The sequence below is a fragment of the Saccopteryx bilineata genome, chromosome 1, assembly GCF_036850765.1.
Source record: "Saccopteryx bilineata isolate mSacBil1 chromosome 1, mSacBil1_pri_phased_curated, whole genome shotgun sequence".
Classification (NCBI taxonomy): Eukaryota; Metazoa; Chordata; class Mammalia; order Chiroptera; family Emballonuridae; genus Saccopteryx; species Saccopteryx bilineata.
This window is the reverse complement of record NC_089490.1, coordinates 305,893,816-305,915,621: the sequence shown is the minus strand read 5'-3', so window position 1 is coordinate 305,915,621 and position 21,806 is coordinate 305,893,816. Positions and strand designations below refer to the sequence as shown.

The 21,806-nt window shown below is 45.1% G+C and overlaps 1 protein-coding gene and 1 pseudogene across 1 annotated transcript in view; both read left to right on the top strand.

Annotated features, from left to right (window-relative positions):
- JAML (junction adhesion molecule like) overlaps positions 1–19,539 on the top strand; it is a 30,957-nt gene extending 11,418 nt beyond the window's left edge. The window contains exons 6-12 of the mRNA XM_066245846.1: positions 364–589; positions 6,637–6,749; positions 9,690–9,924; positions 12,750–12,888; positions 15,182–15,242; positions 17,149–17,232; positions 19,054–19,539. Coding sequence (XP_066101943.1) covers positions 364–589; positions 6,637–6,749; positions 9,690–9,924; positions 12,750–12,888; positions 15,182–15,242; positions 17,149–17,232; positions 19,054–19,146 — 951 coding nt within the window. The 3' untranslated portion in view covers positions 19,147–19,539. The remainder of the gene's footprint in view (positions 1–363; positions 590–6,636; positions 6,750–9,689; positions 9,925–12,749; positions 12,889–15,181; positions 15,243–17,148; positions 17,233–19,053) is intronic.
- Positions 4,022–6,450, top strand: LOC136331161 (mortality factor 4-like protein 1 pseudogene; annotated as a pseudogene).
- Positions 19,540–21,806: the final 2,267 nt, after the last annotated feature.

Sequence of the window (21,806 nt, the reverse complement as noted above, 5' to 3'; positions counted from 1 at the left end):
TAATCCGGGGGCCGTGGTGAGAGAGAGGGTGAGGATGGGAGGTGGTTTTCAGAAATTGTGAGTTTGAGTCTTTAGAGTGATCTTCAGAGTGGGTGTTACACTTTAGCTTAAACTGTTAGAGATGAAAATGTGTGGACCGTGTTTCTCCATTTGTCTTTGTATGAGTGAACCCCAGAGTGCTGTGCAAGTTAGATTATTACCTTGCACATTATTGGACTGGTGGTTTAAAAACTGGGGAACAAGTACTTTTTGATCACGACGATGATGATCATGATTGTGCTGCCTCCACAGAACTGGGTCTTTTGAGTCCAGACCCCTGGGGCACTGACTTTAGGTTTTCCCCGATGTTGTGTTGCCATCCAGGATGATTACGTGCTGTACTATTACGCCAACCTCAGCGTACCTGTGGGGCGCTTCCAGAATCGCGTGCGCTTGGTAGGGGACGTCTTACGCAATGATGGTTCTCTCCTGCTCGAAAATGTGGAAGAGGCTGACCAGGGAAAATATACCTGCGAAGTCCGCCTTGAAATGGAGAGCCAGGTGTTCAAAAAGTCACTGGTGCTGCGTGTACTACCAGAGGAGCCCAAAGGTACATGAATGCGAGGACAGAGAGGGGCTAGCGATTTGATGAACAAGGAGGGGAGGGACTGATTTAGTGAGTATATACCAGCCTTTGGGTTGTGTCTTTTTGAGTCCTTGGTAAATAGCGCTTTTTAAGTTAAACTAATGATGATCATTATTTTATTATTACTTTAGATACATTTCATCCTCTTGAAAATGCTGTGAAGGAAGTACTGTTCTTTTCCTTTTACAGATGAAGTGGCTGAGGCTTAGAGAGGTTAAGTGAGTCTGCCTAAGGATCCCTATTTATCAAATGTCATATCTAGTACTTGGCACCTTGTCACCTCTAACCACAGAGTTCATACCTGATACTCCCCATCAGTTATCCACACCGATGCCACATCTATATTTTCTAGGGACTTCTGGTAAGTGCTGTGGGAGATATAAAAGAAATGAGCCAGAGTTGCTAACTTCTTTGGTTCTCATTTCCCCATCTGTGAATGGAGAGAGTGGCTTCAGTGGACTGATGGTATTTAAAAACTGCTCTGCAGAACCCTCAAGGTCCAAGGAACCTGGTGGGCTACACAGAGGGTGAGAACAGGGAGGTGGTGATAGGAGACCTGGGCAGGTAGGGCCTCCGACTTCCACCTTCACTGCAGCCACAGCCCTTATATAAATAGTTGAGTTTATTATTGGGCTACCAGGTAAGATTTTGTTTGAAGAAGGAATTCTGCTACTTTGTAAAAGTTTGAAAACCTCAGAATTCGATACGTTCATTAAAAGTGTGAGATAGAAGGAATAGTCAGAGGCCTCAGGAAAGCTTGCGGTCTAGTTAGGGAACTAGAATCTGGACCCCCGGCCCATTCTTCTAATGAGCTCCCCTAGAGCACCCTGTCCTCTTTGGTGATACTCATCACACTGTTCAGCTGGGTCTTCCCTGCTTGCCTGAGTCCATGTTCTTTGTCTCCTGACCAGTCCTGGGCACGGTGCCTAGTGCAGAGTAAGCAATCAATAAACGTGCTGAATGAGTGCAATTCTGGAATTAGTGTCATTCACTTGAATTTGACTTCTAAAAAAAAAACAGAGCTGTAGAAGGTAGCTTCTGGCCTCTCTCCTAACTTTTGCTACCTTTCTTTCAATTGACATTTTTCTTTTGATTCCAAAGCAGTAGTCCTCTAGGAAGAGGAAGCGAATCAGCTGCTTGTATTCCCAGGGATTATCTTTGGGCTGTGTCTTTCTGCTTTGTCTTTTAATGCTAATGCCCAAACACTTGTCCCTACAAGCACAGCTTATCAAATGGGTGCCTTTTCCTGCTTCAAAAAGAAACAAATGGAGAGAACCACAAGGAGCTGATTTCAAGAGTTGAATCCATAGAAACAGGCTAGAATGAATTTTGGGGTAGTTAGATATTTCCCTAGTAGCAAGAGGAAAGCCCGTCTATATTTTTCTCTCTAGCCAGAGTGGGAATAGATACAACCCCTAACAATTCACCTGGTGACCAGGACAAAGTCCTCTATCCTGCCTGATGGAGGCTCTTTCTCCTCCCAGGTGAGAACTCCTCTTGCAGTCATCTATAATTTTCTTTACAAAGTACCCATTCAACTTATAAACTCTCTGATTCTATTACTTTCTTTTTTCATAGTTCTTATTTAAATACTATAGATATTTTAAAATAGTCTTACAAATATAATAATAGTCATCTTCTGTACTTTTGCTCTGGAGCAGCCATCCTTCCATTTATGTGAGGTGGTAGAGTATAGTGAGCGAGCAAGCTTGGGCTTTGTGTTCACTCAGGTTTGGGTTTCTGCTGACCCCATGTTTTACTGGCCGTGTAGCTTTGGTCTCTTTTACTTTCTTCCTTTGTAAAATGGGAGGGTGTTGGGTCTGAGTTCAGAGGCAAGGGACGGAGGGGTGCAAGGGGCCAGGAGCTGAAAGAAGATGGGCGGAACTGTAGGCAGATGGTACATACTTTATTGGGTGGCAGCGGCAGCCAGATACAGTATCATCAGCGACAGCCTGATGCAGCATGCAGGAGTTTTATAGTAAATCACACAAAAGTGACACCAACCCATGATTACAAAAAGTGGGGGGTGACATTATCAATTGTATAAGGCGGGCACACATGTGTACCATCCTGGCCTGTTTCACTTAGTAATGCATGGCCGGTTCTTATCAATGGACTTGTCCACACTGACTCCATCTTGTGTGAGCTGTTTACCAATTCTGGGGAGACCAGCTTCCCCATTGAGGGTAATAGTGACTATCTAAAAATACTGTAATAACTAGCGGGTATACTATGTACAGGGTGTCTAGCACATGCCTCGTACATTGAAAAGTCTTAGAAGTTTAGTTATTATTATAGTATTTAAAAAATAGAGTTAAGTTTTGCCTGACCAGAGGGTGATGCAGTGGATAGAGCATTGGACTGGGACATAGAGGACCCAGATTCAAAGCCCCGAGGTCACCAGCTTGAGCTCAGGCTCATCCGGCTTGAGTGCAATCTCACCAGCTTGAGCGCAGGGTCGCCGGCTTGAGGCCAAAGGTTACTGGCTTGAGCCCAAGGTCGCTGGCTTGAGCAAGGGGTCACTCAATCTGCTGTAGCCCCCCAATCAAGGCACATATGAGAAAGCAATCAAGGAACAACTAAGGTGCCTTAGTGAAGAATTGATGCTTCTCATCTCTCTCCCTTCCTGTCTGTCTGTCTCTATCTGTCCCTCTCTCTGTCTCTCTCTCTGTTTCTGTCACACACAAAAAAAATAAAGTTTAGTTTTTAATGTAGTGCTGGAATTAGAGGGTGTCTCCTTCTCTACTGGTATTCTTTGGAGTGAATTTTTATTTATTACTTTCATAATAATTTTCTCTACAGAGTTTTAGGTTTATAGTATTTTCTTTTGCTTTTCTTTCACTATGCCTTTTTTATGATGGGCAGGAAATTAATATTCTCCCAGGGAAACAATTTGGATGAAAAGGTCAGCTTATGCACTGTGTTTGTTCCTTCATGAACTTTGCTTTAGTGCTCTTTTGAAGGAACTTTATCCAGTTAAGACCTAGGCTTGTGTCTTCCTAAATACCATCCTATCTTTCATTTCTTTTTTATTTTTTATTTTTTTCAGTGATTGATAGAAAAGGAGGGGGAGAGCGAGAGATAGAGAAGCATCAACTCGTTGTTCTACTTAGTTCCACTTACTTGTGCATTCATTGATTGCTTTTCATATGTGCCCTGACTAGGGTCTAATCTGTGATCTCTGGTGTGCCAGGTTGATGCTTTATCCACTGAGCCACCTGGCCAGGGCTGTACCTTACATTTCTTTTCTTTTTTTCTTTAATTTTTAAAAAGATTTTATTTATTTAACCAGCAACTCATGCCCAGGATGTAGAGTTGGTGCTTCCCACACGGAGCTGGGTGGGGGTGGTGAGTGGGGCAGTAGTTGGGGTGGTGGGAGGAGGAGGAGGCAGTGAAATGGCCCTGAAGCAGGACCTGAAGCCTATATTCCAGGACCATGAATGAGTGCTGTGCTTTCCTGGGCCTCTTCACCAAGCAACGTGTGTAAACGTCATCATAAAGGACAAACAAGTGAAATACTTTACACATTACAGTGTTTGGAATAAAAATTGGGACGAATGGGTTCCAGGAAGCAGAGTACTCAAGTACGTGGACAAGGATCTGTAGAAACAGCAGGAGTGTCTGAAAAGCCGACCAGGAGCAGCATGCAAAGGGAAAGATGTGAGGGCTGCGCCAGGCCAGAGGACGGCTGGTCTGCAACAGGACAATGTTGACATGAAGACAGAAGCGAACAAACAGAAAACACCTGGAAAGGGAGACGGTGGCAGTCCTAGTTAGACCTCTTTGTGAGGAAAAGAGCTAAAGTAGAACCTTTGAGGCTGGGGAAACACTCAGAAGGAGTTCAATCGATCCTGAAGAACTGAAACCAGGGCTTGTTGATGACTCGGACTTAATTACCCCACAGAAACAGCTCTTTGTCTTCCTGTCAGGAAAAATGTGGATTCCATTCTGGAGAGTTATGCAAATGACAGAGAATCTTGAGGAAACACAGATAATGAGCATGCTGTTAATGAAGTAGTGGCAGGCATAGAGGAATAAATACTTCGATGTCATGTTGGGCACTCAGCTGCTCTACAAGTTGGAGAGACCACAGTATGCTGAAACCCTCGCAGACCACCTGGATGCACCCACGTCCCAGGTGTATGGAGCGCCACCTCTGCTGGAATTATTTATACCAGTTGGAGTGATGTAGCCCTATGCATAGTACCTCTGGATGAGGAGAGCCTTGCTTTATTTTTATTTTTTTATTTTTTATTTTTTTGTATTTTTCTGAAGCTGGAAACGGGGAGAGACAGTCAGACAGACTCCCGCATGTGCCCGACCGGGATCCACCCGGCTCGCCCACCAGGGGCGATGCTCTGCCCCTCCAGGACGTCGCTCTGCCGCGACTAGAGCCACTGTAGTGCCTGGGGCAGAGGCCAAGGAGCCATCCCCAGTGCCCGGGCCATCTTTTGCTCCAATGGAGCCTTGGCTGCAGGAGGGGAAGAGAGAGACAGAGAGGAAGGAGGGGAGGGGTGGAGAAGCAAATGGGCGCTTCTCCTATGTGCCCTGGCTGGGAATCGAACCCGGGTCCCCCGCACGCCAGGCCGATGCTCTATTGCTGAGCCAACTGGCCAGGGCTGAGAGCCTTGCTTTTTTACTGAATTATCTTCATGATTTCCTAAAACACCTGGCAAAGAACTCTGCAGCTTTGTTTGGTGCTGGCCATTATGATAGCTCCTCCTGAGCACCACCAGAAAGGTGTGAGGCGCTTACTTACACTTAATGTCCCATCTCTGCAACACATTTCTGTTCTTAGTCCTTCTCTTGTACAAATGATGTACTTTGAAAATGTTAATGTATAACAGAATGGATGTTTGTTTTCTGTATGATGTTTGTTTTCTGTTTGATTTGGGTTGCAGATCAAAATAAATTTTATTTATTCATTTTAGAGAAAGGAGAGAGAGAGAAAGGAGAGGAGTGGGAAGCATCAATTCCTAGTTGCTTCCAATATGTGCTTTGACCAGGCAAGGCTGGGGTTTTGAACCAGTGACCTCAGCATTCTAAGTCAATGCTTTAACCCACTGCACCACCGCAGGTCAGGCCATACCTTTCATTTCTTAATTGACTTTGTGGTTGATTTATGTAGAGCATCATTGAAAAAAAATTGGAAACATTTTTCTAGTTGTTTTCTTTTTCAAGGACCTCTTAAAATGACTTGTGCAGTAAAACATGATGGGGCCAGCTGCTTATAAATTTATGAGCAGAAGGAATAGCCCAGTACTTGGAAAGCCAGAAGCATGCGAAGGAGAATCAGGTGGAGGAGTGCAGGCAGGGATTGAAACAGAAATAAAATTTAGAGAAAACTGTCTGTTGTCTTGGCTTAATTTGCAAGGAGTCCTATGACCTATTCTGTAGCCAGAACTGTCCTAAGCAAGTCCTAAGACAACTTGTAAAAAGAATAAAGGAAATTGAGGAAATTCGCCCGTGATTCTGTTTTTTCAGCTAGGAGATGTGTGTGTGTGTGTGTGTGTGTGTGTGTGTGTGTGTGTGTGTGTGTGTATGAGAGTTATATAACTTTCCACTTCCTGTTTATGTTAAGCAGATGTGGTATCTAAGTAGGTGAACAGAAAGTGGTGGGCTTCAAGATTTCCCGTCCTTTCTTTAGTATTAATTTGACGTGGAATTGGGGCTCATGGAGAAAATCCTGCAAAGGGGAGGGAGAAGGGAATTAAAGAAGACCAGAAAGTGTTTAGTACGGAGACAACAGGACCCCTTAGACTTGTTACATATGGCTGGTTAGAGGGTATTCTCTTAGCCTTGGATTTTCATGTTGGTTAGAGTGAGAGGCTTCTGACTACTTTTTCCATACAAGATCATCTGGATCATCTGTGGAGAGAATGTGTGTAGTATTTGTTGGTAACGTTGATTTTACTATTGAGGATCTTTGACAAAACATGATCTCTTTTAGAAGTTCTTTGTTTCCATAGATAATATCTGGGGTTTGACCTGATGTATTATTTTATCCCTAGAGCTCATGGTCCATGTGGGTGATTCAACTCAGATGGGCTGTGTTTTCCAGAGTACAGAAGAGAAGCTCATGACCAGAGTAGTCTGGATGTTCTCATCAAGGGAGCACAACAAGGTAAAGAGGAGGAACCATCACTGCATGGTGGAAGCCCCTTGCCAGTGGTGTCAGGACAGGGGGGGAGGGAGTGAATCGAGGCATCAGGTGCCATGTTGTGGCATTGCAAAGGCTTGGGCTTTGGATCTTGTCAGAAGTGAGCCTTCTCCTAGCTTGACCACTTGGCTGAGCAATTTTAGCTTCCTGGTGGGAAAAATAGCTCTAATGAAGATGATGAAGATAATGGAGAAGGTAAAGTAGGAGTAGGAGAAGGAGAAGGAGAATAAAATGCATAGCTTTTAGGATAGTGAAGGCACATGTACAAGATAGTTCATATGAAGCGTTCATACACAAGTTGGCAGCTCCATTTTCGTTTCCTCCCTCTTCTCCCTCTTTCTCTTTGTAGAGTTCATGGGATAATGAGGGGGATGGTTTTGTGGCCTAGCCAGAAAAGCTATGGGCTAGACATAAGAATGATTACATTTTTATTCTTACTGGGGTTATTTTTGTGAGTTTTCTTCTGTGCTCCCTTACCCCATTTTTGTGATGGAGGGAACTTCCATCACATAATGTTGGGATTAGTAGATCCTGAGGGCCAGGGTGAGGAGTATTTCATGAGAACTGTGAAGTAATGAATAGCAAGTTAGTTCAGTAGACCACTGATATCACTTATGGCATGGTGATGCATTCATGGATCAGGCTGTGTTGTTAGGGACATCCCGAATACCTTACTGTTAAGAAAAGTTAAGGTGGAAAGTTTATAAAAGTTTTAGCTTTTATAAATAGGCCTGACCTGTGGTGGCACAGTGGGATAGAGCATCGACCTGGAACACTGAGGTCACCGTTCGAAACCCTGGGTTTGCCTGGTCAAGGCACATATGGGAGTTGATGCTTTCTGCTCCTCTCTCTCTCTTTCCTCTCTGAAAATTGAATAAAGTCTTCAAAAAATATATTATAAATTAAGACATATTCCAGAAGCCCTGGCCAGATAGCTCAATTGGTTAGAGCATCGTCCCAATATGTCAAGGTTGTAGGTTTGATTCTAGGTCAGGGCACATATAAGAGACAACCAGTGAATGCATAAATAAGTAGAACAATAAATTGATGTTTTACACTCTGTCTCTCTCCCTTCCTCTCTCTCTCAAATCAATCAAAATTTTTTTAAAAGAGACGTATTTCAGGTCATCCCTATAAAAAAGTCACTGAAGCTCAGCTTTGGCTAGGTAGCTCAGTTGGTTAGAGTGTCACCCAATATACAAGGTTGCTGGTTCAGTCCCTGGTCAGAGTATATTCAAGAGTGCATAAATAATTGGAACAACAAACTGGTGTTTCTCTCCCTTCTCTCTCTCTTAAAACAAAAGGTCATTTAAACTTGATTCCTACATGCTGTCTTAGTAGGTCAGAAAGGGTAGCATCATGGTGGATTATGGGGAATTACATGTAGTCTCAGGTTCCCCTCTGGGAGTTTGTTATGCATTTAAGTATCATCTACGAAGTGAATCACAGCAGAACATAGAATGAAGATTGACATTTTGAGTTGTGAATTTGAATCACAAGAGACAAGAGGTTAGGGGCGAGGTCTTTTTATTTATCTTTGTGTCTGTATACCCATTCTCATTTCCTTTTCTTAAAATTTTAAAAAAAACTATATTTACATACCTTGTTATGCATTTAAGTATCATCTACGAAGTGAATCACAGCAGAACATAGAATGAGGATTGACATTTTGAGTTGTGAATTTGAATCACAAGAGACAAGAGGTTAGGGGCGAGGTCTTTTTATTTATCTTTGTGTCTGTATACCCATTCTCATTTCCTTTTCTTAAAATTTTAAAAAAACTATATTTACATACCTTAATTAAAAAATTGTAACACTTATTCATTTAATAAGTATTTTTAAAGCATCTGCCCTAATAGGGGACTTACAATCAAGATGGAGGGAGATACATAGTAAAAGAATGAAGAAATGCAGAATGCATTAGGTAGTAGTAAGAGCTATGGAGGACAAGAAAGCAGAATCTTGCTGCTATTTTATATAGGTGGTGAGAGAGGCCTCACTGAAAAGGTGACATTTGAGCAGAGGTCTGAAGGAAATGAGGGAACAAACCCTGTGTATGTCTGGGGAGAAGAATGTCCCAGGTATCAAGAGCAGCGGATGCAAGGGCCCTGAGGCCAGTACTCCAGGATAAGCAAGGAGGTCTATTTGGCTGGAATAAAATGGTGGGGAGGTAGGTGAAGGTGAAGGATGAACAAGTAAAAGATGAAGTCAAAGAGGAAAAGGGTCTGTACTTTTAGTAGAAATGGAGGTGCCATTGGAGGGTTTTGAGCAGAGGAGTAACATGATTTAGCTTGTATTTCTGATGACTCATCTTCTGAGATTAGACTGTACTTGGGAGTAAGCAGGGAGACAAGTAAGGCAGGAATCCAGGTGAGAGATGGTGCTTGGACCCAGTGGCTACCATGGAGGAGGTGAGAAGTGGCTAGATTTGGGATATATTTTGAAGGTAGAGGTGATGGGATTTGCTGAGGGATTCTAGATGTGAGTTGTTTGAGAAAGAGAGGCGTTAAGGATGACTCTAGGATATTTAGCCTGAGCATCTGGGGGGGAAACTTGGAAGTTCAGTTTTAGTCTTTTCAGAATTCCTATTGGAAATCCAACTGGAAATGCCATCAAGAGTAAGGGTGTGCTTTCACTTCCTTGTACTAGAGGAGTGTACAAAGTAAGAAGTCCTCATGCTCAACTCCTCACCCTTCTCTTCAGGTAGAACAGTTCGTAATTTGGCGGCATCCTTCACAACTACACATGACTGCACACGTGTGTGTGTTTACACTGTCATGTTATCTAATACTTACCAATAATACCTGTACTGCCTACCTATTCCAAGGCTCATAACCCTCCTCACCCCTGCCCCCCACCCCAACCCCACCTTGCCATCTCATGCACTCTGTCTTTCCCTTCTAGGAGGAGATTATGTTGCGCTATTACCCCAACGAAGTCCTTGTGGGGTATCCCCAGAGCTGGGGCCGCTTCCAGAACCGTGTAAACCTGGTGGGGGACACTGCCCACAATGATGGCTCCATCGTGCTTCAAGGAGTGAAGGAATCTGATGCAGGAAGCTACACCTGCCTTATCCACCTGGGGAACCTGATATTCAGGAAAACCGTTGTGCTGCGTGTGACTCCTAAGGAACCCCAAAGTATCTAACTCTGGATTGGGGAGGGGTTAGGGACCTCCTAGCCGGCAAGCATGGCCAGGACTAGAGTGAGGCTCTAGAGGCTTTGAGAGTGCCAACTTGACTGCGCCATCACCCTCAGGTTCTGCCTGTGCTGGTATGACCCTGAGACCAACCTTAAGACTGACGCCTCCTTGAATCTGTTACCCTGGGCACCTCGGTCGCCTCACCCTAGTTCTGGCCTTGCTGGTAGGTGAATGAAAAGGGAGCTAATATTTAGTGAACACCGGCCCTCCACCAGATCTCACTTGTTGCCAGTGTAATCTACCAATTTAACGATACAGGAACTTAGAAGATTAGAGTTGATGTTCAGTCAGTTTTACTCAGCTTCAAGAAAGGGGTTTTGTGATCTGTAGTGGAGGGGAAGATGATCTTGAGCTGGTGAGAGACAGCAAAGAACAGAGACAACAGGAAGGGGCCAGAACCAAAAATAGAGGGGTTTTCTGATCAAAGGTTCTGTGTTCTGGGAAACAGTAAACATTGAGGCCAGTGTGTAGGAGAATAAAGACTCAATTGTGTTGACTGAGAGTGGTTTGATAAGTGAGGGGTTAAAGTTAAACCATAACCCAGTTAGCAGTCAGGATGTGGCCTGTGGACTTTGCCTTTCTCTCAGGCCCTCAGGGGTTGGCCGTGGTTGGTTGAGGGCGGGGATGGGGTGAGGATGAAACACACCTTGATGCCGCTGGCCAGAGACTTAAACCTATGGAGGCCCCTCTTTGTTAATAGCAAAGGTCCCAGATAGAGAGGGAAGCAGGGAAGATAGCTTTCTTCACCCTCAGAAGTCTTATGTACACTTTGCAAACAAAATACAAGCCATTTAGTGGGAGCTCATTCAACTTCCAAGCCCTCTGGGCCACAAACACGTCTGTATCTGCCCCCATCCTTATCAATGCCTCGCCATCCTCGCCATCCTGAGCTGCCTTCTGCCCAGGCTCATCTGGGCCCCTGTGCTCAGGTGCATTCTCTGCTCCTCTTCACTCCCTTTCCATTGGCCTCTACCAGTCAGCATGTAAATCTGCCCAACTCTTCCTCTTACCTTGTATCCTTGGCTTCTTTAGCTCTCACCTGTCTCTTTCTTTTTCTTTAAGCAGCTTTACTGAGATACAACTCACATACCATACAATTTACTTATTAAGGTACACCACTCATTGTTTTTTTAGTATACTCAGAGTTGTGCAGCCTTCAGCACAATCAATTGTATATTTCTCAATGTAACCCAATAGCTTGCTAAAGGGTTGTGTGGTGTCTCTCATCTCAGTTCCTGTTAAGTCCTCGGTGCACCGAGCTCTGGCTTCTGCGCTGGCCTCTGTTCTGGCTTAGATCACCGACCGCCCCCTGATCGCACATCCTCAGCCTTCTCTGCCTCAGGAGCCGTGGATAATGCATTCTGTATATATTCAGTAGATTCTATGTTGGACACTATTGATCTGTCTCTGTATATCACTCAAATATTTATCTATCTCTGTATATCACTCAAACATTCCACAATTGCTTCAAACACAAGGTATCCAGCCTCCCCTGCACACATCTCAGCCCATCTCCTCAACCTCGGTTGGTGCCACCACCATCTACACAGTTATCTAACTGGGTGCCTGTGGAATGCACTTGGTTCTTCCCTTTCCAATGACCCCCAAACTAAGAGGTCAACACGTCCTGTCCTTTCCACCACTGATTTTGAATCTGCCCCCTTTCTGGTCGCTCACCACCACCTCAGTTTGGATCGTCTTTGTCTGTATCTGGATCACCTTTGTCTCTATCTTGGACTGCAGGCCTCTCACTGATCGCTCCCCTCATTCTCGGCCACAGCTCACTCTTCACACAGTGCTCAGTTCCATCTTTCTAAACTTTCAGGGGGCCTCTTCATTGCTTACAGAAAAAATGCCAAATTCCTGGTCGAGATAACCAAGGTCCTTCATGACGGAGATCCAGTTTTCAATCCAGCCTCATTCCTCCCCACGCTCACCAATGCAACTTCTGCGCCAGACCCATGGGACTGTTTCTAAAAACACCATCCTGTCAGGCCTCCAGACTCTGTACACGATGTCCCCGCCATCCTTCTCTGTGTTATCTGCCCAACAAACCTGACGTTCCCTCTAAGGTTTAGTTTAAACTTCAGAACTTTTGCTGACAAATCCTCATCTCCATATAGAGTTGGATGCCCTTTTCTCTGTGCCCCTCAGCACCCCATGTGGACTTTTATCTAGCAGTCTGGAGTTTTCTGTTCACATGGTGTCCCTCTCCTTGGAGGCAGGGACCACACATTATTCCTGTTTGTATCTTCCGTGTCTGTGATGCCTGGTGCCCAGGAGGCCTATGATGTCTTTATTTAGAGAATGAATTGAGGAGATGAGTGAAGGGTACCATATGGCTGGAAGTGCCTCTGAAGGTCTTACTTGACACTGAGTATTAAAGCCTAGATCTTTTTGAAAAAAATCACTTTCCCGTAAAAAGATCAGTAGCCTCTAAGATGTCTGTTATTTCATTTGGTAAGCCACATTTTAAGACAATTGTTAACGCAAAAGGAAACCCTACTATAGGTGAGGTGCGATCCTCTTCTACCCACCTTCATCTATATTTTAGGAGTAAGCAAAGGGAGTCAGTCAATCTAATAGGTTTGGTTCTCAATCTAATAGAGACAGCTGGGGTCTTAGTGTTTTAACATGGAGTGGAGTTTGGCCTTCTGCCCCAAATTCCTGACCTGGCTGCTGCTACTCTGTATCTAGCTGGTGTGGCTCTGAGCCCTTTTCTGGAATACTGAGGCCCTCTCCTTGCCTCTCTCCTTTCCCAAGCATGGGCAACCCCAGTGGCCCTCAGACCTGAGATCCTGGGTGGCAATCAGCTGGTGATCATCGTGGGGATTGTTTGTGCCACTATCGTGCTGCTTCCTGTTCTGATACTGATTGTGAAGAGGACCCACAGGAATAAGAGGTACACGGCTGCTCTCACCTCTTGGGTTGGGAGGCTGGAGGTATGGGACTGCCACTACCCTGAAATGGAAGGGAGTGGTAGGGGACCCTCACTGTGCCATTTTTACAGAAGGGCTGTTTCAAAATAGACTATCATCTGTGGACAATGTTATATTAGATGTCATCTGTATAGTAACCCCGCCCCTCACTCACTTTGATATTTTGTGAAGATTATAACCTGCGTTGACAAAAGTCAAAATCATGACAGGTGCTGGTGCAGAGCAAAGAGGTTTATTCCAGTGCTGAAGCCTGGGAGATTGGTAGACTCCTGTCTCAAAGAACATCTCCCCTTCCTGCTCAAGCCTGTGGTTCTTATATGGACGGCAGAGGGCTCATTTTTTCCTATCTAGTTTTCTTGCTCACTTTTGGCATGCTAGGGCCCTGTCCATTCATCTTTTTAGCTTTTGTTGTGCTTGGTGTAGGAACCTCTCCTGTAGCCATCTTGGTTAATGGGATAGATTCCCCTGGGTTCCTTGACCATCTATGGTCACAAGATTACCAGCTCTTTTACAAAAGGTGGTCTGAGTAGAGTATAATTAAGAGTATAAATCTTAAGCATGAACTATAATGGTGCCATTCAATGCCTGAGAGAAATAATTTTTAAATTATTTATAATATATGCTTCATATAGAAGTTCAGATTGTGAGGGCTGTAAGTGACTTCATTTAAAGGACCACATCCTAATTATGACAGGCTATTTTTGAATGGATGCCCTCACGTCCTAAATTATTGATCGTTGGAATGTATTTTTAAAGGCTTGATTTTCATCAGTAGTTCTCCAACCTTCTCAAAATGCCCAGGTGCTCTGACATGGGCACTTGTGTTTGTTTCATTGACTGTTTGCCCAGATGACATATGTTGCTGGAGCAAATTGACTCAGTCATTGAAATAGTGTTCATGGGAAAGGGCCCTCATTAAGACTAAGTAAGGCTGGCTTTTGAGCCTCCTTTTCCCATGTAACATGGATTCTACAGAGAGTGCATATGCCTGCTACATTTGCACTTCTACTCCTCAGGGTCCTCTGATTTGGTTTTGAACTTGGTTGTCTTCTCTGAGAGTCTTTGCTCCGGGCATGCTGGTAGCAGCACCAAACCGAGTTAAACCAGCTGGGTTCCATACCCTCTTACTTCCCCCCTCTGGGCCTCAGTTTTTCTGAGAATGAAGAACAGCACTTCCATGTCTACTAGTTTATTATAAAGAAATACTCATACACTGTGTGCACACATGTGGTCACTGTAGTATTTCTTATGATTAAAAATTGAAATCATCCTCAGTGTCTGTCAGAGAGGTGGTTACTCAAATACTTGGTATTCCATTCAGTGACATAACCACCCAACCCTGTATGCGATGATGTGGAAAGATACCCAGTTCCATATTATAGAATATATAGTATGACCTCATGCTTATAAAAAAAGGAAATTACATAATGCTCATTTTAGCAGCATATATTGTGAATGTATTTTGTGTGAGTGTACTTGTGTGTATATCATGAGAAGTTTGGGAGGATAATTCTTCAATATTAACAGTAGTATTTGGTATAAAATAAAGGGTAGGTCCTATGAAGGTAAAGGGTTTGCTGGAATGTCAGCCTCCAACTCTCTACATTTCTATATTATTTTATGTATTTAACAATGAGGATATATAACTTTATAATTAGAAAATGCAATAAAAACATTTCTACTTGAAACTATATATATATATATATATATATATATATATATATATATATATATATATATGTTTCTTTTTTAGCTTTAACTAGAATTATTTTTTAGGCTGTACTTTAGGCCAGAATAGAAAAAAGTGCAAATTCAGTGGCAAGGGCTAAAGGCAGTGGCTGAGGATGGGGAAGGGGCCAGGGCTTCTGATATGGGATGTTTGTGAGGACAGTTCAGTGTGGCCCTTTGAACTGACATCTCGCTGTGCTCTAGCTGCCCGTCCTACTGGTGCAGCTCCATCTCCCTCATCCTCAGAGATAATAAAGTCCAATCCCGGGGTCTGGCTCTGTGCCTTCATTTAACACTGATGTAGACAGAAACTTCCTAGAGTGATAATGGAGACGTGGAAGCTGTTGTTCCCCAGAACACCTTCCTGCTCTACACGAGAGAGATGCACTTCACAGATTTCCAGGTGAACTGGGTAGGAGTCTAGAGAGAATGGCTCCTGCCCTGGACTCTCCCTTCACAAAGCTCTGTAGGCACCTGTGAGTGTACAGTGCTGGCCAGTTAACTCCACATGTGTCTTGTGCCTTGCAGTTCAGAAACTTCCACAGCCCTGGTAAGAAGCCTGGAGAACACAAAGAAGGCTCAGCCAGAGGTAAGAGAACCCGCTGCCACTTTGCTGCTGTGCCCAATGAGGGTGAGGGGAATACCGCTCCAGGACCAAGGTGGTGTCATTATCATTTCTCCACAACCTGTGCCTTACTCGTCATTATGTCTCCACACGCAGGTGAGTGACTGGCACAGGGCAGGGGCTCAGGAATTCATCACCACTGGAATACAGGCACCTGCAGAGTGTGGTGGGGCAGGCCGGGCCCACCCAGCATGGCCAGCACATCCTGGGCGGGCCTGAGGAAAGAGCACTGGCCTTGGAGTCAGAAAGTCCCCATTCAAGTCCAGCTCTGCTGCCTCTCTGAGACTGAGATTTCTCATCAAACCGGGATAGGGACAAACATAGAGGCCCTGCTGTGTGGTTCTAATAACGTGATGACATGAAAATGTTTCATAGTTTTCGAGGCAGTGTGTAAATATACGGGAGAATTATGATACATTTGAAAGGACCTAATGGTTAAGATGAACTATTCAGCCTGACATGTGGTGGTGGAGTGGAGAGAGTGTTCACCTGGAATGCTGAGGTCACCAGTTCAAAACCCTAGGCTTGCCCAGTCAAGGTTCATATGACAAGCAATCAATGAACAACTAAAGTGAAAAAAAACAAAAAAAAACAAAAAGAAGTGAAAAAACAACTATGAGTTGATACTTCTCATTCTCACCCCCCTTCCTCTCTTTGAAAAATCATTACATAAAATAAAAAGCATTTCAGTGCTTTAAGAAAGAATTAAATATTCAGGGACCTTTACAAAGAGAGGATCAAAAAGCACTTTTTCCTCCATGTTAGTCCATAATGGGGCTCTACATGATTGCTTCTCTAGGGACTGAGAAATGGATTCATTTCCTTGAACCTTTATTATTTTTTCCTTTCCTTTCCTTCCCCTTCCCCTTCCCCTTCCCCTTCCCCTTCCCCTTCCCCTTCCCCTTCCCCTTCCCCTTCCCCTTCCCCTTCCCCTTCCCCTTCCCCTTCCCCTTCCCCTTCCCCTTCCCCTTCCCCTTCCCCTTCCCCTTCCCCTTCCCCTTCCCCTTCCCCTTCCCCTTCCCCTTCCCCTTCCCCTTCCCCTTCCCCTTCCCCTTCCCCTTCCCCTTCCCCTTCCCCTTCCCCTTCCCCTTCCCCTTCCCCTTCCCCTTCCCCTTCCCCTTCCCCTTCCCCTTCCCCTTCCCCTTCCCCTTCCCCTTCCCCTTCCCCTTCCCCTTCCCCTTCCCCTTCCCCTTCCCTTTCCCTTTCCCTTTTTCTTTTCAACTTGAAAAAACTTCTTGGAAAGTTACCATCCCATCCTTTGGCCTGTCTGTGACCCCAGAGCAGGGCTCTCTCACAGTGTAGTGCAGGGCTTCCAGAAGCCTAGGGACTTTTTATGGGGTGGCACTGCTTCCCCAAATAATAACAGAAAGGGGAGTCATAGAGTGCCACTGACCTCACAGATGTGAGGGCTGCCCTGCCATGTAAACCCTGGGAGAGCAACAGCGAATTAGCTGCCGATGGATGCCAGCTGTCCTGCTATGGTGCTAATTAGAAGGAAGTACCAGAGTAGATGTAATTGGGCAAGAGAAGGACTCCTACTGCTCCCCAAACACCCAAGGAACAAGGACTATTTGGCTTAAGATAGTGCCCTTTGCTAATGGATTAATTGACTTAATTTTCAGGACTACTGAGGACTGAATTATCGTTACTGATAATTCTCTAGCTCTCAATAACCCTTTCACCCTTCCAGCGTTTTGTTGTTGTTGCTTTCTTTTTCTTCTTATTTACTTTTTTAATTTTTATTTTGTTTTTTTGAACCTGCCAGTTTTCGTGGGTGACACCTGCGAATAGTAGCCGATGGCCTGCCTTTTCTCTGTCATGTAAGATCCTCTGATTTTTAGATGTTGATACCATCCCCTCCCCCCTTTAGAAACATGTGTATTCCTCAATAACGACACGGGAGGTGATCGAAGAAGACTCAAGTGAGAAATCGGAGGCCACCTACATGACCATGGTGAGGATGATTCTGGGCGGCTGAGCCAGGTGTCTGGAGATGGGGGGACCCGGGAAGAATGTGGCACACTTGCGAGGGGGTAGAATGTGTCTAGGTCACTGGGGGGCGGGGGAGGGGATCCGAGGTGACACTGCTGAGGTCAGAGATTTTTCTAAGTATTAGGAAAGTCAGAAGCTGAAACTCTGCTGGGTAGAAGAGTCATATCAAACTTCTCTTCACACCCAATCTTGAGTGCTAAGGGGCATTAAGGTTAGAGGGGATTGATTTTAGTGGTGAAAAGAGGGACCTTCATTAGTGCGTAGGCCAAGTGCCTCTGCCTGATCAGGAGATGGAACCTACTAAAGGGGGCACCGCAGACCCTTGGACAAGTGTTGTGTTATAAGGGGTTGTTTTCCGTTTTATCAAAAGGTCCTTCCCAACTCTTAGATTTTTAAAATTTTTATTCTGTGACATTATGCATTGACATAATTTAACTGCTAGGAAGGCCAAATTCTGTATGATGACATGGAGTCTGACTCCTTCTTTCTCTTTGCTCAACCTCCCCAGAAGTGCAGCACCTAGAAAAGGCACCTGGAGTGTAGTGAGAGGGGTAAGGACAAAAGGAGTGAGCTGGCAAGGGGCACGATGCTATTTGTAGACTAGGTATAGGCACCAGGCTGTGAGCAGCACAGTGTTCTGGTCGGGGTGGGCCATGGCTCGTGTTTGTTCTTGGTGAGCCCTCACTGAGGGCACATGACTCCTGGATGAATGCCGATTGCCGCAGAGAAGGGTTCCGCCAGGAAAGAGGGAGGTCAGGCCTGACTTGGCTCCACCCAGTGGAAAGGTAGCTCCATGCTGAGGTTGCAGTTGACTCTAGCCCCTCCCCCGTCCATCAGTCCTTCTCCCATTATTGCCATGTGACACTATGGTAATTTCCAGGCTTCATCCTGCCTCTTAGAGACCTGTTGAGACAGCGGCATTGTGGCTGCTACCGAGTATGTCACCACCTGGGTGACGCTGTCTCTACAGCCTGTGGGGTAGAGATGACGTGGGTGTGAACTGCCTCCCCATGCTCAGTGCTCAGGGGCTTGTGATTTCACTCCAGGAAGCAGCCCCTCTGCCTTCTGGAAACGGATCTGGTAAAGCGAGTGCATGAGGGGCCAGGACCAAGACTGCTCAAATTATTGGTTTCTTTTTCTTTATTGATATTATTGATCTATTTTTAAGTGAATTTATTGGGTTGACACTGGTTAACAAAATAATATGGGTTTCAAGTGCACAATTCTACAGCACATCTCTTTACACCGTATAGTGTGTTCACCCCTTCCCCCCAAGGTCAAGTTATTTTAAAACACTATATACCAAATTAAATAAGCCTGTGGACAAATTCTGGCCTGCAGGCCACTTGTTTGAGAGCTCAAGTATAGAGGTGTTTTCGGATAGGGAGCAGGGGTAGCATAGAACTTTTAATTTTTGTTGTTGTTGTTGAATTGATTAAATTACCTTAAATGAAGGGGCATCATGCTGCGTCCCCTTTCTGGGTTTGTACAGCACAGTGGCTAACATGACAAGCTTTGGAGTTGGACAGACCCAGGTTCAAATCCTGACTCTGTTAGAAGCTTGATGATCTTGAGCAGGTGACAGCCTCTCTGAGCCTCAGTTTTCCCATCCTTAAAATGGGATAATACCTACCTCCCAGGTAGGTGGTGAGGATCAGAAGAAATAGCACATATAAAAATCAAAACTGGGTGAATAGATGGAAAGAGTTCAATTAGTGGTAACTATTGATTTAAATACTTTTTACAAATGTTCTTTGTGTTTCTTTCTTCCCTTCCCCTGTAGAACCCAGTTTGGCCTTCTCTGAGGTCAGCACCAAATAACCCACCTGGAAAAAACCCAACCGGGGAAATGCCAAGAACAGAGCAAACCTTTTAAGAAGAAAGGAGAGTTTGCTTTACCTCTAGGAGGGGCAGGGATGCTCCTCTGTTTATCCTGAGTTGCTGTGCCCGCTATTGCAGACCACCACCCACTCCCAGCTGTCCTCCTGCCTCATTGGTTGGTCAGAGGGCTGAAGATGGAAGGTTCAGAGCCTGGCAGAAAGATGGGGCAACCTGGCAGAAGAGGCTCCAATGGAGGGAGTGTGGACACTGGCCCTGGGGACCCCGTCTGAGCTGCTGAAGCAGCGTCAAGCACTCCATCTGATTAGACACTCAGTGTGGATGGCGTTCTTTGTGGATTGAGTTACTGAGAAGAATTGCAGAAATAAAAAAACAACCAAATGATTCCTTTGGCACATTATCCCTAAATAAATGTGGTTTGTGGAAATTGTCCTGTTTGTATAGCCTGGCTGAGGGTCGAGTGGAGTGTTGGTGAGGCACTACGGAGACAGCTGGAGGGAGTGGAGGAATGCTATACTGTGATTTAACACATTGGGGACTGGTTTTGGTCCTGGGAAAATTTTGGGGGAGGTTAGAAGTGGGGTCTGAACACACCTCTAGGATATGACCCAGTGCTTCTTAATTCTGGCTGGGTATCAGAATTGCTGGTGGCTCTTTGCTGAGTCTCACCAGAGGCACCCTGGAATTCCTAGGTGGGAAGATAACAATTTAACTCTTCTGAGGTTCCTATACATTTTGGTTACTATTGTAAGATTTAAAGGGGTTAGTTTTTAAAATATTTTGGTTCTGAGTTCCTGTTTCTAGACTGGGTCCAACTCAGCCCTTTCCTTGATTGCTGTGGGCCCTTACTCATTCTCTGTACCCCACCCTTTCTATTAGCTATTCAGGGCATGAGAAAGAGGCCTTTTTATGGTTCTCTGATTTCTGATACAATTTCAAGTGAAGCTACATTAAAAATAAATCCCTTTTATCTCTCTAAAGATCAGGACCCTCATAACACACCCATTGTTAACTCTCTTTTCCAGCTGTTCAGGGTCTCCACTTGTGGGCCCTTAGCTTCTTTTTGTTGTTCAGCCACAGCTAGGAGTCATTAACCCTTTGAGTAGTACAATTGTTCACGTACCTCCTCATTCAAAGGGTTAACAAAAAACTCACTATTCAAAGGGTTAAATATTTCCTTCTTACCGTTTAGCTCTAAATGAGGAATATGTCAATAGTTTATAATATGTATATTGAAGGCAATATCCTGTACAAGACATACTAGAAGGGCACTTAATGTCATGATGACTCTTTGATATCCTAATAGTTCATAGAGAAGTGGTTTCATTTCTGGGCTATTCAATAACATGTTGTCCTGGGCCAAGTGGGCCTTTTCCACTTCCTCGAATATTATCCGCATAGGATGAAGACCTTCAGGACACAGGATTAGGTGGGTGGACAGTGGTTTCATATCTATAATTCTGGGTTGAAGAGAATAATTGGGGTAAGAGCTGGAGGGTGGGCCAAACAAGGGGCCTTTTTTTTTTTTTTGTATTTTTCCGAAGCCAGAAACGGGGAGAGACAAACAGACTCCCGCATGCACCCGACCGGGATCCACCCGGCACGCCCACCAGGGGGCGATGCTCTGCCCCTCCGGGGCGACGCTCTGCTGCGACCAGAGCCACTCTAGCGCCTGGGGCAGAGGCCAAGGAGCCATCCCCAGTGCCTAGGCCATCCTTGCTCCAATGGAGCTTCTGTTGCGGGAGGGGAAGAGAGAGACAGAGAGGAAGGAGAGGGGGAGGGGTGGAGAAGCAGATGGGCGCTTCTCCTGTGTGCCCCGGCCAGGAATCGAACCCGGGACTTCTGCACGCCAGGCCGACGCTCTACCACTGAGCCAACCGGCCAGGGCCGGGCCTTTTGATCATGGAAGTGTGGGCACACCCCTCAAGTTTGACTTGCCTAAATTTGAATTTGATTCAAAGTTTGACTTCCATTCTGGTTCAGCAGTTGTAACTGAGGGAGAGTCATAGGAAGCCCACTTCTGTCTTCCAATCCTGCCTCCCCATGAACCTTCCTGTTTTATGCAGGATAGAGTCAAGATTGAGAGTAGAGCCTGACCTGTGGTGGCGCAGTAGATAAAGCTTCGACCTGGAATGCTGAGGTCGCTGGTTCAAAACCCTGGGCTTGCCTGGTCAAGGCACATATGGGAGTTGATGCTTCCTGCTCCTCCCTTCTCTCTCTCTTTCTCTCTCTCTCTCTCTTTCTCTCTCTCCTCTGTAAAATGAATAAATAAAGTTTAAAAAAAAAAAAAAAAGATTGAGAGTAGAAACCCACAGCTGTCAAATATTAATTTTGCCTAAAAGTAAGACAGTACTGCAGGGGGCCATGAAAAAGACCTGCTCGCTCCGTCTTGCCTTTCTCCTAGGGGTGACTTTGTATTACATTCAGGAACATGGAGGCATAGGGCACACGGAGTGGGCTTCACGGTCCAGCAGGCCTGGCTTAAATCCTGGCTCTGCTCTCCAGTATTGCGGCCTTCAATTCACTGAGGCTGTTCTCTCTACGTGTGAAATGGAGAGTCATAATATTTTGGGGGGAGGACTAGATGAGGTCATTCAGGGATGACTGCCTGGTCTGAGCCCTCCATCCTCTTCCAACGTGTGCTCCCCAGTTGGTGATTCAGTCCCCATCTCTCTTTAATTCTTTATTCTATTTGCA